Below are 18,689 nucleotides of genomic sequence, written 5' to 3'. Positions count from 1 at the left end.
ATTAATCAGATTTTTTATTTTTGAAGGCTAATACCAGACTTGTGTGTGTTTTAGGGCGAGTTTCGTTTGTCAAGTTGTGTGTGTTGAGTTTTGTGTGGCGACATGCATGTAGCAACTTTTTGTGTGTCGAGTTGCATGTGACAGGTTAGTGTAGCAAGTTGTGTGCAGCAAGTTTTGCGCATGGCGAGTTTTATATCTGGTGCCTTTTGAGTATGTGCAAGTTTTGTGTGAGGCAACTTTTGCATGTGTTGCAAATTTTGTGCATGTGGCAATTTTTCCGCGTGTGCAAGTTTTGCGTGTGGCGAGTTTTCCATGAGGTGAGTTTTGCACGTGTGGCGAGTTTTGCGTGAGCCTGGTTTTTGCATGTGGCGAGTTTTGAGCGGCGACTTTTGTATTTCGACTTTTATGTGGCGAGGTTGGTGTATTTGTGGTGAAATGTGTGCTGAGGGTGGTCTATGTGTTCAAGCACGTGGTAGTGTGTGGTGCATTTTGTGTGTGTGTTCATATCCCCGTGTGTGGTGAGTATCCCATGTCGGGGCCCCACCTTAGCAATTGTACGGTATATACTCTTTGGCGCCATCGCTCTCACTCTTTCAGTCCCCCTTGTTCACATCTGGTAGCTGTCAATTTGCCTCCAACACTTTTCCTTTCACTTTTCCCCATTATGTAGATAGGGGCAAAATTGTTTGGTGAATTGGAAAGCGCAGGGTTAAAATTTCGCCTCACAACATAGCCACACACACACACACACACCTTTATATAGTAGATTTCTCCTCATACAGACGTGTGTATATATATACTTCTCCTCACTCTGCCATTATAGTCTTCCCCTCATACAGACATTATATATATCTCCTCATACAGACGTGTATATATATATTTAGTCTTCCCCTCCCCCGGTCCTCGCCTCCCGGCCTCCTCCTCCTCTGTGCCGCCGCTGCCCCCTGCCGGTGGGGCCGTTCTCCGGTGGGGCCGTTCTCCGGTGGGGCCGCTCTCCGCGCCCGCCGTCCTGCAGCCCCCCGGCTCCCGGGACCCCCAGCTGCCGGCGCAGGAGCCGCTTATCTGGGACATGAAAGTCGCCATTATCAGCGCCGAGCAGAGCGGAGGGGCCGGGGCCCGGAGAAAGGAGCCGTGCGGGGACACAAAGGCCACTCACCTCATTAGCATGAACCCTCGGCGGCCCCTCTGAGCCCCTCTAATCCCCCCGCATTCAAAGGCCTCGGAGTAATGAAGCTTTACAGCTAATAGAGGCGCTAATCCCCCCCCGCCCTGCGACAAACGTGCGACATCTCCGCCGGACTCTGCGCCACCTGCGGGAGGGAGCGCTCTGCGCGGATTAGACGCGGCCGCCCGATAATTGCCCGAACTCATTTGCACTTTCACAAAAGCCCCCGGGAGCCTTTGTAGGAGAACAGAGAGGACGAGGCGCCATTATCGCCGGACATCATCGCCGGACAGGAGCGACTCATGCGCTAATCAGGCGCGAACAAGCAACGGCGGCGCTTTCATGTCCGGGCAGGTGCGACAGGCGTCGGTGCAGACATCGGCCGCAGGCACATATCGGCCGCAGGCACTGGTCGGCCGCACATATCGGCTGCAGGCACTGGTCGGGCGCACACATATCGGCCGCAGGCACTGGTCGGTCGCACATATCGGCTGCAGGCACTGGTCGGGCGCACACATATCGGCTGCAGGCACTGGTCGGGCGCACACATATCGGCCGCAGGCACTGGTCGGGCGCACACATATCGGCTGCAGGCACTGGTCGGGCGCACACATATCGGCCGCAGGCACTGGTCGGTCGCACATATCGGCCGCAGGCACTGGTCGGTCGCACATATTGGCCGCAGGCACTGGTCGGGCGCACACATATCGGGCGCAGGCACTGGTCGGTCGCACATATCGGCTGCAGGCACTGGTCGGGCGCACACATATCGGGCGCAGGCACTGGTCGGGCGCACACATATCGAGCGCAGGCACTGGTCGGCCGCACACATATCGGCCGCAGGCACTGGTCGGCCGCACACATATCGGCCGCAGGCACTGGTCGGCCGCACACATATCGGCCGCAGGCACTGGTCGGGCGCACACATATCGGCTGCAGGCACTGGTCGGGCGCACACATATCGGCTGCAGGCACTGGTCGGCCGCACACATATCGGCTGCAGGCACTGGTCGGGCGCACACACATCGGCCGCAGGCACTGGTCGTCTGGATATGAGAACTCTTTATTGACAATCTTGACATCGTACTTCTCGGAAGTGTAATCCTAGAGTCACCACAACACACAGACGTCTGTACAATCCGCTCGGCGCTGCGTCTCTCTGCGTCTCTCCTGCGGTCCTGGGCGCAATGTCCGGAGAGGATCCGCATCCAGCACAATTTCCGCAGGAGGCTCCTCTGCCCGCGGATCGCGTCCCCGAGGGGCCCGGAGCATAAGATAATCCCGGGGGCCCCGGATAGAAGTGTCCATGACCAGTGCAGCTCGTGGCTAATCGTCCGACGTGACGTCGATCTCCTCGGGGCTCTGCTGCTTGGTCGCGATCCTCCAGCGGTTGATGTGGTGCGTGCCCTTCTTCTTCTGGGCGCAGTCGGATCCTTCTTCCTCCAGTTTTTGTCTTTTAAACTTCGTTCTCCGATTCTGAAACCAAACTTTTACCTGAGAAACAAAAGGCACAAAATTAGCACAAAAATCGCATCTCCCTTACTACAAAAAGGCGTCATAAATACCGCACTGACTGAACGCGACCCTGTGTACTGCCCGCGACTGTGCGACCAGCGATAGAAATCCGTGCGACCGCAACACTACATCTGCAAGTAGCTGCGACATTCCCGCATCACCTCCAGAAATATACTGCGACATTCCCGCATCACCTCCAGAAATATACTGCGACATTCCCGCTTCACCACCATAAATATACTGCGACATTCCTGCATCACCTCCAGAAATACACTGCGACATTCCTGCATCACCTTAATGTATATACTGCGACATTCCCGCATCACCACCATAAATATACTGCGACATTCCCGCATCACCTCCATAAATATACTGCGACATTCCCGCATCACCCCATGGATACACTGCGACATTCCCGCATACACACACCCGCCTGGTGCCCCCATACGTCCCCCCTCGGCCCGCATTTTGGGGTCTCCGCTGCTGGTTTTACTTGATTGTGAAAAGCTACAAAATCTCAGACGATTTATAATCTCTGCCGCAGGGATCGACCCCGACAACCGACAACTAATAGCCGCTCCGCCGACAACTGATAACTAATGGCCGCTCCGCTGACAACTGATAACTAATGGCCGCTCCGCCGACAACCGATAACTGATGGCCGCTCCGCCGACAACTGATAACTAATGGCCGCTCCGCGGACAACTGACAACTGATGGCCGCTCCGCCGACAACTAATAGCCGCTCCGCCGACAACCGACAACTAATAGCCGCTCCGCCGACAACTGATAACTAATGGCCGCTCTGCGGAAAACCGACAACTGATGGCCGCTCCGCCGACAACTGACAACTAATAGCCGCTCCGCCGACAACCAATAGCCGTTCCGCCGACAACCGATGGCCACTCCGCCGACAACTGATGGCCGCACCGCCGACAACTGATGGCCGCTCCGCCGACAACCGATGGCCGCTCCGCCGACAACTGATAACTGATGGCCGCTCCGCCGACAACCGATGGCCGCTTCGCCGACAACCGATAACTGATGGCCGCTCCGCCGACAACTGATGGCCGCTCCGTCGACAACCAATAGCCGCTCCGCCGACAACCGATGGCAGCTCCGCCGACAACCGACAACTAATAGCCGCTCCGCCGACAACCAATAGCCGCTCCGCCGACAACCGATGGCAGCTCCGCCGACAACCGACAACTAATAGCCGCTCCGTCGACAACCAATAGCCGCTCCGCCGACAACCGATGGCAGCTCCGCCGACAACCGACAACTAATAGCCGCTCCGCCGACAACCGACAACTAATAGCCGCTCCGCCGACAACTGATAACTAATGGCCGCTCCGCCGACAACTGATAACTAATGGCCGCTCCGCCGACAACTAATAACTAATGGTCCCTCCACCGACAACTGATAACTAATGGCCGCTCCGCCGACAACTGATAACTAATGGCCGCTCCACCGACAACTGATAACTAATATCCGCTCCGCCGACAACTAATAACTAATAGCCGCTCCACCGACAACTAATATCCGCTCCGCCGACAACTAATAACTAATAGCCGCTCCACCGACAACTAATATCCGCTCCCCCGACAACTAATAACTAATAGCCGCTCCGCCGACAACTAATAACTAATAGCCGCTCAGCCGACAACTGATAACTAATAGCCGCTCCGCCGACAACTAATAACTAATAGCCGCTCAGCCGACAACTGATGGCCGCTCCGCCGACAACTGATAACTAATATCCGCTCCGCCGACAACTAATAACTAATAGCCGCTCCGCCGACAACTAATAACTAATAGCCGCTCAGCCGACAACTGATGGCCGCTCCGCCGACAACTGATAACTAATATCCGCTCCGCCGACAACTAATAACTAATAGCCGCTCCGCCGACAACTAATAACTAAAAGCCGCTCAGCCGACAACTGATGGCCGCTCCGCCGACAACTGATAACTAATATCCGCTCCGCCGACAACTAATAACTAATAGCCGCTCCGCCGACAACTGATAACTAATAGCCGCTCCGCCGACAACTAATAACTAATAGCCGCTCAGCCGACAACTGATGGCCGCTCCGCCGACAACTGATAACTAATAGCCGCTCCGCCGACAACTGATGGCCGCTCCGCCGACAGCCGCACACAGCGAGCTGGGACCCTGACAGCAGCCGCACAGGAAGAGGCGCTCGGGGGTCTCCAGCTCCGATGTCTCCGCCATTTATAGAATGCTACAAAAATCAGAAAGAAGAAAAATCCACAGAAAAAAACACAAAAGTAACAAGAGAAAAAACGGAAAAGATCCGCACAGTGTGAACTGCGAGGAGGCCGAGAGGAGAGCGGCAGATAGCAACAATGTGTCAAAGGACACGGAGCGCCGCTCTCACTAGTCCGTATTAGTCCTGCCCTATATAATTATACATTGTGTCATCGGTATTATACACATCACTACTAATAACCCGATATAACTACATGCAGTATTATATACATTGTATCATCCACTTCCTCTATATAATAATTTATATTAATCACTTTCTGAATATAATTATTTACATTAATCACTTCCTATAATTTACGTTAATTACTTCCTATATATATAATTTACATTAATCACTTCCTATAATTTACATTAATCACTTCCTATAATTTACGTTAATCACTTCCTGTAATTTACATTAATCACTTCCTATAATTTACGTTAATCACTTCCTATAATTTACATTAATCACTTCCTATAATTTACATTAATCACTTCCTGTATATAATAATTTACATTAATCACTTCCTGTATATAACTATTTACATTAATCACTTCCTGTATACAATTATTTACATTAATCACTTCCTGTATGTAATTATTTACATTAATCACTTCCTGTATGTAATTATTTACATTAATCACTTCCTGTATATAATTATTTACATTAATCACTTCCTGTATATAATTATTTACATTAATCACTTCCTATAATTATTTACATTAATCACTTCCTATAATTTACATTAATCACTTCCTGTATATAATTATTTACATCACTTCCTGTATACAATTATTTACATTTAATCACTTCCTGTATACAATTATTTACATTAATCACTTCCCGTATATAATTATTTACATTAATCACTTCCTGTATATAATTATTTACATTAATCACTTCCTGTATATAATAATTTACATTAATCACTTCCTGTATATAATAATTTACATTAATCACTTCCTGTATGTAATTATTTACATTAATCACTTCCTGTATATAATAATTTACATTAATCACTTCCTGTATATAATAATTTACATTAATCACTTCCTGTATATAATTATTTACATTAATCACTTCATGTATATAATAATTTACATTAATCACTTCATGTATATAATTATTTACATTAATCACTTCATGTATATAATTATTTACATTAATCACTTCCTGTATGTAATTATTTACATTAATCACTTCCTGTATGTAATTATTTACATTAATCACTTCCTATATATAATAATTTACATTAATCACTTCCTGTATACAATTATTTACATTAATCACTTCCTGTATACATTTACATTAATCACTTCCTCTATATAATTATTTACATTAATCACTTCATGTATATAATTATTTACAGTAATCACTTTTTGTATATAATTATTTACATTAATCACTTCCTGTATGTAATTATTTACATTAATCACTTCCTATATATAATTATTTACATTAATCACTTCCTGTATACAATTATTTACATTAATCACTTCCTGTATGTAATTATTTACATTAATCACTTCCTGTATGTAATTATTTACATTAATCACTTCCTATATATAATTATTTACATTAATCACTTCCTGTATGTAATTATTTACATTAATCACTTCCTGTATATAATTATTTACATTAATCACTTCCTGTATATAATTATTTACATTAATCACTTCCTGTATATAATTATTTACATTAATCACTTCCTGTATGTAATTATTTACATTAATCACTTACTATATATAATTATTTACATTAATCACTTCCTGTATGTAATTATTTACATTAATCACTTCCTGTATATAATTATTTACATTAATCACTTCCTGTATATAATTATTTACATTAATCACTTCCTGTATATAATTATTTACATTAATCACTTCCTGTATGTAATTATTTACATTAATCACTTCCTATATATAATTATTTACATTAATCACTTCCTGTATGTAATTATTTACATTAATCACTTCCTGTATATAATTATTTACATTAATCACTTCCTGTATATAATTATTTACATTAATCACTTCCTGTATATAATTATTTACATTAATCACTTCCTGTATATAATTATTTACATTAATCACTTCCTGTAGAATTAGATGTTCTGTTCTTTCCTTCCTCACTAATATCTGTGTCTCCAGGATCCCCCCCAGCAGCGGGATCTCCTGTCCCAGGATTACTTCCTGGCCTCCCTTCTTACTAGATCCCCTTTGCTGGGATCTTACTTTTGGATAGTGGATCCCGTTTCAGCCCCTTTTCTTCCCGTCGATTCCGCACCTCAGCACTCCCCTCATCATCCTCAGCACTTCCCTCATCATCCTCAGCACTCCCCTCATCATCCTCAGCACTCCCCTCATCATCCTCAGCACTCCCCTCATCATCCTCAGCACTCCCCTCATCATCCTCAGCACTCCCCTCATCATCCTCAGCACTCCCCTCATCATCCTCAGCACTCCCCTCATCATCCTCAGCACTCCCCTCATCATCCTCAGCACTCCCCTCATCATCCTCAGCACTCCCCTCATCATCCTCAGCACTCCCCTCATCATCCTCAGCACTCCCCTCATCATCCTCAGCACTCCCCTCATCATCCTCAGCACTCCCCTCATCATCCTCAGCACTCCCCTCATCATCCTCACTACTCCCCTCATCATCCTCAGCACTGCCCTCATCATCCTCACTACTCCCCTCATCGTCCTTACTACTCCTCTCATCATCCTCAGAACTGCCCGCGCCATGAGACAGCAGCACAGAGGACCCCAGCCCGGCGCAGCCCCTCACCCGCCGGCCCGGGGGGCTCAGCCTCTCTCCCCCGCAGTCATTACATTAGTGACAAGTGTGAATTCTCCATCATCACCTCCGGCTCCTAATAACGATCAATTGCTGGAGAAACGATCCTGCAATTATCACAAGCTCCGATCACACATTTTCACTTTCCTCTCAGCCTCCAACTGTCACCCACTCCCCTGGCTGCGTACCCCCCATACTCACTGCACCTCCTGTATACCCCCCATACTCACTGCACCTCCTGTATACCCCTCATACTCACTGCACCTCCTGTGTACCCCCCATACTCACTGCACCTCCTGTATACCCCCCATACTCACTGCACCTCCTGTATACCCCCCATACTCACTGCACCTCCTGTATACCCCTCATACTCACTGCACCTCCTGTGTACCCCCCATACTCACTGCACCTCCTGTATACCCCCCATACTCACTGCACCTCCTGTATACCCCCATACTCACTGCACCTCCTGTGTACCCCCCATACTCACTGCACCTCCTGCATACCCCTCATACTCACTGCACCTCCTGTATACCCCCATACTCACTGCACCTCCTGTGTACCCCCCATACTCACTGCACCTCCTGTGTACCCCCCATACTCACTGCACCTCCTGCGTACCCCCATACTCACTGCACCTCCTGTATACCCCCATACTCACTGCACCTCCTGTATACCCCCATACTCACTGCACCTCCTGTATACCCCCCATACTCACTGCACCTCCTGTATACCCCCCATACTCACTGCACCTCCTGCATACCCCCATACTCACTGCACCTCCTGTATACCCCCATACTCACTGCACCTCCTGTATACCCCCCATACTCACTGCACCTCCTGTATACCCCCCATACTCACTGCACCTCCTGTATACCCCCATACTCACTGCACCTCCTGTATACCCCCATACTCACTGCACCTCCTGTATACCCCCCATATTCACTGAACCTCCTGTATACCCCCCATACTCACTGCACCTCCTGTATACCCCCCATACTCACTGCACCTCCTGTATACCCCCATACTCACTGCACCTCCTGTATACCCCCCATATTCACTGAACCTCCTGTATACCCCCCATACTCACTGCACCTCCTGTATACCCCCATACTCACTGCACCTCCTGTATACCCCCCATATTCACTGAACCTCCTGTATACCCCCATACTCACTGCACCTCCTGTATACCCCCCATATTCACTGAACCTCCTGTATACCCCCCATACTCACTGCACCTCCTGTATACCCCCCATACTCACTGCACCTCCTGTATACCCCCATACTCACTGCACCTCCTGTATACCCCCCATATTCACTGAACCTCCTGTATACCCCCCATACTCACTGCACCTCCTGTATACCCCCCATACTCACTGCACCTCCTGTATACCCCCATACTCTCGCCCCGCACTCCACTCGTCCTCCCGCCGCCCCGCACTCGTCCTCCCGCCGCCCCGCACTCGTCCTCCCGCCGCCCCGCACTCGTCCTCCCGCCGCCCCGCACTCGTCCTCCCGCCGTTCCAATCACTCGTAGTCTGTAATAACGCGGCCTCTCGTCAGGAGAAGAACAGACAGGACGTCCCCGCTCGTTTATCACGTCCACAACACACAATGCGGTAATGAACGCGCTCGACCTGAAAGTCAACTCATTACAGCAATTAGCGGCTCCGACAAAGAAGATTATTAACATTCAGCGCCGGGCGGGCAACGACTGCGCCAAGCTCAGCGCGGCCACACAGGGAACAGAGGCCGAGTGAGGGTCTCTATAGAGATCTGCCCAGACTAGGGGGCAGAGGCCGGCCAGTGTGCTCGGGGCTAGAGGGGCAGAGGCCGGCCAGTGTGCCCGGGGCTAGAGGGGCAGAGGCCGGCCAGTGTGCTCGGGGCTAGAAGGGCAGAGGCCGGCCAGTGTGCTCGGGGCTAGAGGGGCAGAGGCCGGCCAGTGTGCCCGGGGCTAGAGGGGCAGAGGCCGGCCAGTGTGCTCGGGGCTAGAGGGGCAGAGGCCGGCCAGTGTGCTCGGGGCTAGAGGGGCAGAGGCCGGGCAGTGTGCCCGGGGCTAGAGAGGCAGAGTCCGTCCAGTGTGCCTGGGGCTAGAGGGGCAGAGGCCAGTCCTGTGCCCGGGACTAGAGGGGCAGAGACAGGAGCTGTGGCCGTGCTAGAGGGTCAGAGGCCAGCCTGTGTGTCAAGGGCTAGAGGGGTAGATGCCGGCCAGTGTGCCTGGAGCTACAGGAGCAGTGGCTGGCCAGTGTGCCCGGGGCTAGAGGGGCAGAGGCCGGGCAGTGTGCCTGGGGCTAGAGGGGCAGAGGCCGGCCAGTGTGCCCAGGGCTAGAGGGGCAGAGGCCGGCCAGTGTGCCCGGGGCTAGAGGGGCAGACGCCGGCCAGTGTGCCCGGGGCTAGAGGGGCAGAGGCCGGCCAGTGTGCCCGGGGCTAGAGGGGCAGAGGCCGGTCAGTGTGCCCGGGGCTAGAGGGGCAGAGGCCGGTCAGTGTGCCCGGGGCTAGAGGGGCAGAGGCCGGCCAGTGTGCCCGGGGCTAGAGGGGCAGAGGCCGGCCAGTGTGCCCGGGGCTAGAGGGGCAGAGGCCGGTCAGTGTGCCCGGGGCTAGAGGGGCAGAGGCCGGCCAGTGTGCCCGGGGCTAGAGGGGCAGAGGCCGGCCAGTGTGCCCGGGGCTAGAGGGGCAGACGCCGGCCAGTGTGCCCGGGGCTAGAGGGGCAGAGGCCGGCCAGTGTGCCCGGGGCTAGAGGGGCAGAGGCCGGCCAGTGTGCCCGGGGCTAGAGGGGCAGAGGCCGGCCAGTGTGCCCGAGGGTAGAGGGGCAGAGGCCGGCCAGTGTGCTCGGGGCTAGAGGGGCAGAGGCCGGCCAGTGTGCTCGGGGCTAGAAGGGCAGAGGCCGGCCAGTGTGCTCGGGGCTAGAAGGGCAGAGGCCGGCCAGTGTGCTCGGGGCTAGAGGGGCAGAGGCCGGCCAGTGTGCCCGGGGCTAGAGGGGCAGAGGCCGGCCAGTGTGCTCGGGGCTAGAGGGGCAGAGGCCGGCCAGTGTGCTCGGGGCTAGAGGGGCAGAGGCCGGGCAGTGTGCCCGAGGCTAGAGAGGCAGAGTCCGTCCAGTGTGCCTGGGGCTAGAGGGGCAGAGGCCAGTCCTGTGCCCGGGACTAGAGGGGCAGAGACAGGAGCTGTGGCCGTGCTAGAGGGTCAGAGGCCAGCCTGTGTGTCAAGGGCTAGAGGGGTAGATGCCGGCCAGTGTGCCTGGAGCTACAGGAGCAGTGGCTGGCCAGTGTGCCCGGGGCTAGAGGGGCAGAGGCCGGGCAGTGTGCCTGGGGCTAGAGGGGCAGAGGCCGGCCAGTGTGCCCAGGGCTAGAGGGGCAGAGGCCGGCCAGTGTGCCCGGGGCTAGAAGGGCAGAGGCTGGCCAATGTGCACAGGGCTAGAGGGGCAGAGGCCAGTCTGTGGGCCTGGGGTTAGAGGGTTAGAGGCTGGCCAGTGTGCCTGGAGATAGAGGGGCAGTGGCTGGCCTGTGTGATCGGGGCTAGAGGGGCAGAGGCCGGGCAGTGTGCCCGGGGCTAGAGGGGCAGAGGCCGGCCAGTGTGCCCAGGGCTAGAGGGGCAGAGGCCGGCCAGTGTGCCCAGGGCTAGAGGGGCAGAGGCCGGCCAGTGTGCCCAGGGCTAGAGGGGCAGAGGCTGGCCAATGTGCACGGGGCTAGAGGGGCAGAGGCCAGTCTGTGGGCCTGGGGTTAGAGGGTCAGAGGCTGGCCAGTGTGCCCGGAGATAGAGGGGCAGTGGCTGGCCTGTGAGATCGGGGCTAGAGGGGCAGAGGCTGGACAGTGTGATCGGGGCTAGAGGGGCAGAGGCCGGACAGTGTGCCTGGGGCTAGAGGGGCAGAGGCCGGCCAGTGTGATCGGGGCTAGAGGGGCAGTGGCCAGACAGTGTGCCCGGGGCTAGAGGGGCAGTGGCCGGCCAGTGTGCCCGGGGCTAGAGGGGCAGAGGCCGGACAGGGTGCCTGGGGCTAGAGGGGCAGTGGCCGGCCAGTGTGATCGGGGCTAGAGGGGCAGAGGCCAGACAGTGTGCCCGGGGCTAGAGGGGCAGAGGCCAGACAGTGTGCCTGGGGCTAGAGGGGCAGAGGCCGGCCAGTGTGATCGGGGCTAGAGGGGCAGTGGCCAGACAGTGTGATCGGGGCTAGAGGGGCAGAGGCCGGACAGTGTGCCTGGGGCTAGAGGGGCAGAGGCTGGCCAATGTGCACGGGGCTAGAGGGGCAGAGGCCAGTCTGTGGGCCTGGGGTTAGAGGGTTAGAGGCTGGCCAGTGTGCCCGGAGATAGAGGGGCAGTGGCTGGCCTGTGTGATCGGGGCTAGAGGGGCAGAGGCCGGGCAGTGTGCCTGGGGCTAGAGGGGCAGAGGCCGGCCAGTGTGCCCAGGGCTAGAGGGGCAGAGGCCGGCCAGTGTGCCCAGGGCTAGAGGGGCAGAGGCCGGCCAGTGTGCCCCGGGATAGAAGGGCAGAGGCTGGACAGTGTGATCGGGGCTAGAGGGGCAGAGGCCGGACAGTGTGCCTGGGGCTAGAGGGGCAGAGGCCGGCCAGTGTGATCGGGGCTAGAGGGGCAGTGGCCAGACAGTGTGCCCGGGGCTAGAGGGGCAGTGGCCGGCCAGTGTGCCCGGGGCTAGAGGGGCAGAGGCCGGACAGTGTGCCTGGGGCTAGAGGGGCAGTGGCCGGCCAGTGTGATCGGGGCTAGAGGGGCAGAGGCCAGACAGTGTGCCCGGGGCTAGAGGGGCAGAGGCCAGACAGTGTGCCCGGGGCTAGAGGGGCAGAGGCCAGACAGTGTGCCTGGGGCTAGAGGGGCAGAGGCCGGCCAGTGTGATCTGGGCTAGAGGGGCAGTGGCCAGACAGTGTGATCGGGGCTAGAGGGGCAGAGGCCGGACAGTGTGCCTGGGGCTAGAGGGGCAGAGGCCGGCCAGTGTGATCGGGGCTAGAGGGGCAGAGGCCGGACAGTGTGCCTGGGGCTAGAGGGGCAGAGGCCGGCCAGTGTGATCGGGGCTAGAGGGGCAGAGGCCGGTCAGTGTGCCCGGGGCTAGAGGGGCAGAGGCCGGCCAGTGTGCCCGGGGCTAGAGGGGCAGTGGCCGGCCAGTGTGCCTGGTGCTAGAGGGGCAGAGGCCGGCCAGTGTGATCGGGGCTAGAGGGGCAGAGGCCGGCCAGTGTGCCCGGGGCTAGAGGGGCAGAGGCCGGCCAGTGTGCCTGGTGCTAGAGGGGCAGAGGCCGGCCAGTGTGATCGGGCTAGAGGGGCAGAGGCCAGACAGTGTGCCCGGGGCTAGAGGGGCAGAGGCCAGCCAGTGTGCCCGGGGCTAGAGGGGCAGAGGCCGGCCAGTGTGATCGGGGCTAGAGGGGCAGAGGCCGGTCAGTGTGCCCGGGGCTAGAGGGGCAGAGGCCGGCCAGTGTGCCCGGGGCAAGAGGGGCAGTGGCCGGCCAGTGTGCCTGGTGCTAGAGGGGCAGAGGCCGGCCAGTGTGATCGGGGCTAGAGGGGCAGAGGCCGGCCAGTGTGCCCGGGGCTAGAGGGGCAGAGGCCGGCCAGTGTGCCTGGTGCTAGAGGGGCAGAGGCCGGCCAGTGTGATCGGGCTAGAGGGGCAGAGGCCAGACAATGTGCCCGGGGCTAGAGGGGCAGAGGCCGGCCAGTGTGCCCGGGGCTAGAGGGGCAGTGGCCGGCCAGTGTGATCAGGGCTAGAGGGGCAGAGGCCGGCCAGTGTGCCCGGGGCTAGAGGGGCAGAGGCCGGCCAGTGTGCCTGGTGCTAGAGGGGCAGTGGCCGGCCAGTGTGATCGGGGCTAGAGGGGCAGAGGCCGGCCAGTGTGCCCGGGGCTAGAGGGGCAGAGGCCGGCCAGTGTGCCCGGGGCTAGAGGGGCAGAGGCCGGCCAGTGTGCCTGGTGCTAGAGGGGCAGAGGCCGGCCAGTGTGATCGGGCTAGAGGGGCAGAGGCCAGACAGTGTGCCCGGGGCTAGAGGGGCAGAGGCCGGCCAGTGTGCCCGGGGCTAGAGGGGCAGAGGCCGGACAGTGTGCCTGGGGCTAGAGGGGCAGAGGCCGGCCAGTGTGATCGGGGCTAGAGGGGCAGTGGCCGGCCAGTGTGCCCGGGGCTAGAGGGGCAGAGGCCGGACAGTGTGCCTGGGGCTAGAGGGGCAGAGGCCGGCCAGTGTGATCGGGGCTAGAGGGGCAGTGGCCGGCCAGTGTGCCCGGGGCTAGAGGGGCAGTGGCCGGCCAGTGTGCCTGGTGCTAGAGGGGCAGAGGCCGGCCAGTGTGATCGGGGCAGAGGCCGGCCAGTGTGCCCGGGGCTAGAGGGGCAGAGGCCGGACAGTGTGATCGGGGCTAGAGGGGCAGAGGCCGGACAGTGTGCCTGGGGCTAGAGGGGCAGAGGCCGGCCAGTGTGATCGGGGCTAGAGGGGCAGAGGCCGGCCAGTGTGATCGGGGCTAGAGGGGCAGAGGCCGGCCAGTGTGCCTGGTGCTAGAGGGGCAGAGGCCGGCCAGTGTGATCGGGCTAGAGGGGCAGAGGCCGGCACTATGCCTAGGCGGAGGCTCGGTACCTGTGTCTCGGTCAGGCTCAGGCTGTGCGCCAGCTGCTTCCTCTCTGCGCCCACCACGTAGTGGTTCTTCTCGAAGGCGTGCTCCAGCCGCAGCAGCTGGGACGGGGAGAAGGCGGTTCGGATCCGCTTGGGTTTCCGCGCCAGAGCGTTGTGCAATAAGAAGCTCTCGGCACTGGAGTCATTACCTGCGGAGAGAGCAGGGAGCGAAGTGAGCAAAGTGTACCCGAGACCCCCAACAGCACATAATACAGAGGGCGGCATCTGCCGCAGGGTGTACACGGTGCTGTAGACCCACCGCACGCCTGGCTGTATATACGGGCAGGTCACCAGAAACACCGCGCTGACAGTCACTGTATACCCCGCGACTATGACCTGCACACATATATACTGTACATGAAGGACACGGGCACCACCCACACCTCGTACACACTGCATAGACCTGCGGATTACCTGCGACATGTACCGCACCAAGTATAAAGCCGCACCACGTACACAGCCGCAACGCATGCGCTAATTAGAGGGGAAAATAGAACCGACTTTAATTGTGTCCATTATGTCTATGAGTGCACGGGGAGGGGGGCAGAGGATAGCACTTCATGAGCTATAATACTCCAGTGCCCTGTAACACACACAATATATATATATTATATCATTATGTGAACAGGGGCAGAGGATAGCACTTCATGAGCCATAATACTCCAGTGCCCTGTAACACACACATTATATATATATATTATATCATTATGTTAACAGGGGCAGAGGATAGCACTTCATGAGCTATAATACTCCAGTGCCCTGTAACACACACAATATATATATATATTATATCATTATGTGCACGGGGCAGAGGATAGCACTTCATGAGCCATAATACTCCAGTGCCCTGTAACACACACATTATATATATATATTATATCATTATGTTAACAGGGGCAGAGGATAGCACTTCATGAGCTATAATACTCCAGTGCCCTGTAACACACACTATATATATATATTATATCATTATGTGAACAGGGGCAGAGGATAGCACTTCATGAGCCATAATACTCCAGTGCCCTGTAACACACACATTATATATATATATATATATATATATATATATATATATATATATATATATATATATATATATATTATATCATTATGTGAACAGGGGCAGAGGATAGCATTTCATGAGCTATAATACTCCAGTGCCCTGTAACACACACATTATATATATATTATATCATTATGTGAACAGGGGCAGAGGATAGCACTCCATGAGCCATAATACTCCAGTGCCCTGTAACACACACATTATATATATATTATATCATTATGTGCACGGGGCAGAGGATAGCACTCCATGAGCCATAATACTCCAGTGCCCTGTAACACACACATTATATATATATATATATATATATATATATATATTATATCATTATGTGAACAAGGGCACAGGATAGCACTTCATGAGCTATAATACTCCAGTGCCCTGTAACACACACATTATATATATATATTATATCATTATGTGCACGGGGCAGAGGATAGCACTCCATGAGCCATAATACTCCAGTGCCCTGTAACACACACATTATATATATATATTATATCATTATGTGAACAGGGGCAGAGGCTAGCACTTCATGAGCCATAATACTCCAGTGCCCTGTAACACACACATTATATATATATATTATATCATTATGTGAACAAGGGCACAGGATAGCACTTCATGAGCTATAATACTCCAGTGCCCTGTAGCACACACATTATATATATATATTATATCATTATGTGAACAGGGGCAGAGGATAGCACTTCATGAGCTATAATACTCCAGTGCCCTGTAGCACACACATTATATATATATATTATATCATTATGTGCACGGGGCAGAGGATAGCACTCCATGAGCCATAATACTCCAGTGCCCTGTAACACACACATTATATATATATATTATATCATTATGTGAACAGGGGCAGAGGCTAGCACTTCATGAGCCATAATACTCCAGTGCCCTGTAACACACACATTATATATATATATTATATCATTATGTGAACAAGGGCACAGGATAGCACTTCATGAGCTATAATACTCCAGTGCCCTGTAGCACACACATTATATATATATATTATATCATTATGTGAACAGGGGCAGAGGATAGCACTTCATGAGCTATAATACTCCAGTGCCCTGTAGCACACACATTATATATATATATTATATCATTATGTGCACGGGGCAGAGGATAGCACTCCATGAGCCATAATACTCCAGTGCCCTGTAACACACACATTATATATATATATATATATTATATCATTATGTGAACAAGGGCACAGGATAGCACTTCATGAGCTATAATACTCCAGTGCCCTGTAACACACACATTATATATATATATATATTATATCATTATGTGAACAGGGGCAGAGGATAGCACTTCATGAGCCATAATACTCCAGTGCCCTGTAACACACACATTATATATATATTATATCATTATGTGCACGGGGCAGAGGATAGCACTCCATGAGCCATAATACTCCAGTGCCCTGTAACACACACATTATATATATATATTATATCATTATGTGAACAGGGGCACAGGATAGCACTTCATGAGCTATAATACTCCAGTGCCCTGTAGCACACACATTATATATATATTATATCATTATGTGAACAGGGGCAGAGGATAGCACTTCATGAGCTATAATACTCCAGTGCCCTGTAGCACACACATTATATATATATTATATCATTATGTGCACGGGGCAGAGGATAGCACTTCATGAGCAATAATACTCCAGTGCCCTGTAGCACACACATTATATATATATTATATCATTATGTGAACAGGGGCAGAGGATAGCACTTCATGAGCTATAATACTCCAGTGCCCTGTAAGACACACATTATATATATATATATTATATCATTATGTGAACAGGGGCAGAGGATAGCACTTCATGAGCTATAATACTCCAGTGCCCTGTAACACACACATTATATATATATATATATATTATATCATTATGTGAACAAGGGCAGAGGATAGCACTTCATGAGCTATAATACTCCAGTGCCCTGTAACACACACATTATATATATATATATATATATTATATCATTATGTGAACAAGGGCAGAGGATTGCACTTCATGAGCCATAATACTCCAGTGCCCTGTAACACACACATTATATATATATTATATCATTATGTGAACAGGGGCAGAGGATAGCACTTCATGAGCTATAAAACTCCAGTGCCCTGTAACACACACATTATATATATATATATATATATATATATATATATATATATATATATATATATATATATATATATATATTATATCATTATGTGCACAGGGGCAGAGGATAGCACTTCATGAGCAATAATACTCCAGTGCCCTGTAACACACACATTATATATATATTATATCATTATGTGAACAGGGGCAGAGGATAGCACTTCATGAGCTATAATACTCCAGTGCCCTGTAAGACACACATTATATATATATTATATCATTATGTGCACGGGGCAGAGGATAGCACTTCATGAGCTATAATACTCCAGTGCCCTGTAACACACACATTATATATATATTATATCATTATGTGCACGGGGCAGAGGATAGCACTTCATGAGCTATAATACTCCAGTGCCCTGTAACACACACATTATATATATATTATATCATTATGTGCACGGGGCAGAGGATAGCACTTCATGAGCTATAATACTCCAGTGCCCTGTAACACACACATTATATATATATTATATCATTATGTGCACGGGGCAGAGGATAGCACTCCATGAGCCATAATACTCCAGTGCCCTGTAACACACACATTATATATATATTATATCATTATGTGCACGGGGCAGAGGATAGCACTCCATGAGCTATAATACTCCAGTGCCCTGTAACACACACATTATATATATATTATATCATTATGTGCACGGGGCAGAGGATAGCACTCCATGAGCCATAATACTCCAGTGCCCTGTAACACACACATTATATATATATATATATATATATATATATATATATATATATATATATATATATATATATATATTATATCATTATGTGAACAAGGGCAGAGGATAGCACTTCATGAGCCATAATACTCCAGTGCCCTGTAACACACACATTATATATATATTATATCATTATGTGAACAGGGGCAGAGGATAGCACTTCATGAGCCATAATACTCCAGTGCCCTGTAACACACACATTATATATATATTATATCATTATGTGCACGGGGCAGAGGATAGCACTTCATGAGCTATAATACTCCAGTGCCCTGTAACACACACATTATATATATATTATATCATTATGTGCACGGGGCAGAGGATAGCACTTCATGAGC

The 18,689-nt window shown here is 52.1% G+C and overlaps 2 protein-coding genes across 2 annotated transcripts in view; both read right to left on the bottom strand.

The window, feature by feature from the left end:
- Positions 1–1,476: 1,476 nt before the first annotated feature.
- On the bottom strand, positions 1,477–2,247 carry LOC138666894 (keratin-associated protein 10-8-like). The gene has a single exon (XM_069755073.1). The coding sequence runs from the start codon at positions 2,245–2,247 to the stop codon at positions 1,477–1,479; it is 771 nt and encodes a 256-aa protein (XP_069611174.1).
- The window catches only part of EMX2 (empty spiracles homeobox 2), a 57,956-nt gene continuing 41,476 nt past the window's right edge, over positions 2,210–18,689 (bottom strand). The window contains exons 2-3 of the mRNA XM_069755930.1: positions 14,292–14,476; positions 2,210–2,659 (exon numbers count right to left, since the gene is read on the bottom strand). Of these exons, the coding sequence (XP_069612031.1) occupies positions 2,492–2,659; positions 14,292–14,476 (353 nt within the window). The 3' untranslated portion in view covers positions 2,210–2,491. The remainder of the gene's footprint in view (positions 2,660–14,291; positions 14,477–18,689) is intronic.

This window comes from Ranitomeya imitator, chromosome 2 (genome assembly GCF_032444005.1).
Source record: "Ranitomeya imitator isolate aRanImi1 chromosome 2, aRanImi1.pri, whole genome shotgun sequence".
Taxonomy (NCBI): Eukaryota; Metazoa; Chordata; class Amphibia; order Anura; family Dendrobatidae; genus Ranitomeya; species Ranitomeya imitator.
Note: the sequence above shows the minus strand (reverse complement) of the source record. Positions and strands in the feature narration are given on the sequence as shown.

Coding starts and splice junctions, on each gene's coding strand:
- LOC138666894 (XM_069755073.1), bottom strand. CDS start 2,247: ATGTCAAGATTGTCAATAAAGAGTTCTCATATCCAGACGACCAGTGCC.